The 3,365-nt window shown below is 42.8% G+C and overlaps 1 protein-coding gene across 1 annotated transcript; it reads left to right on the forward strand.

Moving 5' to 3' along the window:
• Positions 1–564: 564 nt before the first annotated feature.
• LOC149632606 (uncharacterized) lies at positions 565–2,861 on the forward strand. Its single transcript, XM_089850979.1, has 3 exons — positions 565–1,844; positions 1,939–2,236; positions 2,730–2,861. The coding sequence occupies exons 1-3, from the start codon at positions 565–567 to the stop codon at positions 2,859–2,861; spliced, it is 1,710 nt and encodes a 569-aa protein (XP_089707105.1).
• The last annotated feature ends 504 nt before the right edge of the window (positions 2,862–3,365 follow it).

The following is a 3,365-nucleotide window of genomic DNA, read 5'->3' on the forward strand; positions in this document are numbered from 1 at the left end:
TGGTATTGGCATCTAGTGGAGTTGCGATGGCCTTGCAATGTTCCATACCAAAACGTTGTAAAACGGCTTCAATATATTTCTTCTGTTTCATTGAAATGGTTCCACCAGTGATGTCTTGGTGGAATTCGATCCCCAAGCAATGGTGTATATTTCCAAGGTCCTTCATTTCAAATTGGTCTTGTAGGTCGGCTTTAGTCTTCGTCATCAATTTTACGTTATTAGATGCGATGATAATGTCATCGACGTAAACTGCGATAAGCATAATATCTTCATTCTTTCGTGACATGTAGATACAAGGGTCAGCGTTTGTAGGTTTCATTCCAACTTCCCTCAATCGCTGATCAAGTTTTCTGTACCATTGACGTCCTGATTGTTTGAGCCCATATAGAGACTTCTTTATAAGGCACACTTTGTTTCCATCTTCTTTAAGTGTTTCAAGCCATTTTCGTGACGTTGTGGTAATGTCTTCACTGGTGTTACTGTGGGTGATTTCAGCGAGAGCTTCCTGCAGTCCATCTGCAGCACCCAGCAGACTGCGCCTCCCGTGGAGTGTACGCAACCGAGATGCATCAACATCCACTATGGTGGCACGGACCGCCTTGGTTACATTCTTCATCTCAACCACTGGAACAATTGCCTCCCTTACAAGAATCAGCGGAATGCGGTGTCGAACAAAGAACCATAAAACTAGCAGCGGCTCTCGTACACATGAACAATTCCATGCTAACCAGCTATTCTTCCTTTAGAACTTTTATAAATGTTACGGCCTATATGTTCCGGTTTATTTCTAACAGCAGAGTTGCCGCTAACCTTAAGGTGTCAAGAAAAATTGGATTCCTGTGCCCGGATGAACGTGAAGCCGCTCTCAAGCATTGGACAAAAGGAGTACAGCAGGAATGTTTTTCTGAAGAATACGAGCGATTATTACAACAAAGAGATCTTCCATCAAAGAGCAGACTCTTATCATTGCACCCTTTCCTGGATAAAACGGGGATAATCAGAGTAGGAGGGCGTATTCAACATTCTGGCTTACCAGTCGATAAAATCCATCCGATGTTGTTGCCTCGCAGACACCCACTAACTGATTTACTAATCAATCACGAACATGTTAAACATTTCCATGGAGGACCTCAACTTCTAAGTGCTGTTATACAAAGACGATTCTGGATTATTGGCCTTCGTGACGCAATACGCTTTCACATTCGACGTTGCGTACGATGTGTCCGTCTTCAAGCCACTACTGGATCGCAGCTAATGGGTCAATTACCGACGCCTCGAGTCACTCCAGCACGGCCGTTCCTAAACTGTGGAATTGATTATGCTGGGCCTTTCATTCTTAGAGTCTTAAAAGGTCGTGGTCAAAAGACATTTAAGGCATATGTTGCCCTTTTCGCCTGCTTTTCCACACGAGATATACACCTGGAATTAGTAAGCGATATGTCCTCCGAAGCGTTCCTGGCTGCCCTTAAACGATTCGTGTCTCGTCGTGGGAAATGTCTAAACATCTACAGCGACTGCGGTTCAAACTTCATTGGGGCTAATCATGAGTTGAAGAAAATGATCAAAATAGTAATTGCCACGTCAAAAAGTGCATCCGTCGTCAACTGGGTATCTGAGGAAGGAATCAATTGGCACTTTAATCCTCCAGGTTCTCCCCATATGGGTGGCTTATGGGAAGCTGGTGTCAGATCGGTGAAGTTCCTCTTGAAACGAGTTACTGGATTAACTACACTAACATACGAAGAGATGCAGACCGTCCTATGTCAAGTTGAGGCGTGCCTTAACTCAAGACCATTGACATCGATGAGCGCTGATCCCTCCGATATGTCCGTATTAACACCAGGGCATTTCCTCATAGGAGGGCCGATTACCGCCATCCCATAACCGGACTTAACAACTGAAAGATTGAATCGCTTGTCACGTTGGCAACTTAGTCAGAAACTCGTACAACATTTCTGGAAACGTTGGAGTAACGAGTACTTGTCCAGATTACAACAACGACCTAAGTGGACAAAAACCAAAACCGCACCTCCAGATTGGCGGTCTTGTATTAGTGAAGGATGAAAATCTGCCTCCTACAAAATGGAAGATGGCTCGTGTCAAGGAAGTTCTTCCCGGCGCTGATAACATTGTCCGAGTAGCCACCGTGCAGACAGCTGACAAGCAAGTTAAGCGAACCATTGTTAAGTTGTGTCAATTACCATTAGAAAAAGTAGAATTGAAACCAATATTTCAAGTCGGGCGGAATGTTTAGTCTTAAAAAACTATTGTTGTTTAAAGCTTTTTATTGTAATATCAATTTGTTATGTATCACGTAATTAGGGCTATTTTTTAACGGCTTCTTATTAGATTTCTTATCTTGTATATTTTTTAAATGTCAATATATATATGCAGCATTTCCATATCAAAAGTCAGTTCTATTGTAATCCATGTGTTATCTCTTTAATTCATGACACGTTTGTTTAAACTAGAAATAAATTGTTTTAACCGTTACATTTGAACTAGTTAACTTGATGTCTTTATTGATCACGCACATATATTGTCCATATTTTGTCCTTTTTGCGGATGTTTTTATAGTCCTTGTGTGACAAATCGTAAAGGCAGTGGTGTCCTCTGACCAATTCTATGACTTGTTCGGTTTTTGCCGTCGTCATTTGACATGCAGATGCTAACTTCACTTGGTAACGTTCTTTGGTTTATGAAACGGTTCTTTGCCGCGTCGTTCGCAGCGCGACATTAATTACAGTAGATGGCGCTGTTTAATGCCCTTTGTTCGTCCAATGGGGAACGTGTCGGTTCACTTGACTTTCTTTGAGGCTGCGGCAAAAACGGACGTTGGTGTGGGCAGCTACGCGAATTGAGTTGCCGCGTCGATCGCGATTTTTCCGTCGCCGCCACCGCTGCGACACTTTCGTCTTGGTGTGGGGGAACCTTCCGCCGTATTCTGCAGGCTTAGCCTTCCGCGCCCACTTGGATTCTCCTCGCTCATTGGTCCGGAGCGAAATTGGATTCTCTCTTCTGAGTGGCGGAAACGCTTTCGTCACTATTTTGGATTCTGAGCCGTGATTGGATGTTCGTAAAATCTAGGAAAGATTATGGTTCAGTTCAGTTCAGTTTTGTTTTTAGTTGACACTTAACCGTGGGTGTAAGGTCAGTGAACAGTGCAAATTATTGTTAAAGTCGGTGCAATTTAGGTATGTAGCGCCATCTAACTTACTAACCGCACAAGCCTGTTCTATTTCGTCTGCTACATTTATTTGAAATAAGTAGTTAGTACACGTGTCTTTTGAAAGTAAGTAAAGGGTTATTTGTGTTCGTCAAATTCGTTAGCCTTAAGGTGGGTAAGACACTATGAAACAATTAAT

Source organism: Phalangium opilio, unplaced genomic scaffold (assembly GCF_054372755.1).
Source record: "Phalangium opilio isolate 3A_F unplaced genomic scaffold, DU_Popi_V2 ptg000098l_1, whole genome shotgun sequence".
In the NCBI taxonomy this organism is placed as follows: Eukaryota; Metazoa; Arthropoda; class Arachnida; order Opiliones; family Phalangiidae; genus Phalangium; species Phalangium opilio.

Bases quoted from the DNA above. Each gene is read 5' to 3' on its own strand.
- LOC149632606 (XM_089850979.1), top strand. From the start codon at position 565: ATGCATCAACATCCACTATGGTGGCACGGACCGCCTTGGTTACATTCT. The intron at 1,845-1,938 runs GCATTTCCTCAT...CAACTTAGTCAG, and splicing joins ATGTCCGTATTAACACCAGG to AAACTCGTACAACATTTCTG. The intron at 2,237-2,729 runs GTCGGGCGGAAT...CGTCGTTCGCAG, and splicing joins AATTGAAACCAATATTTCAA to CGCGACATTAATTACAGTAG.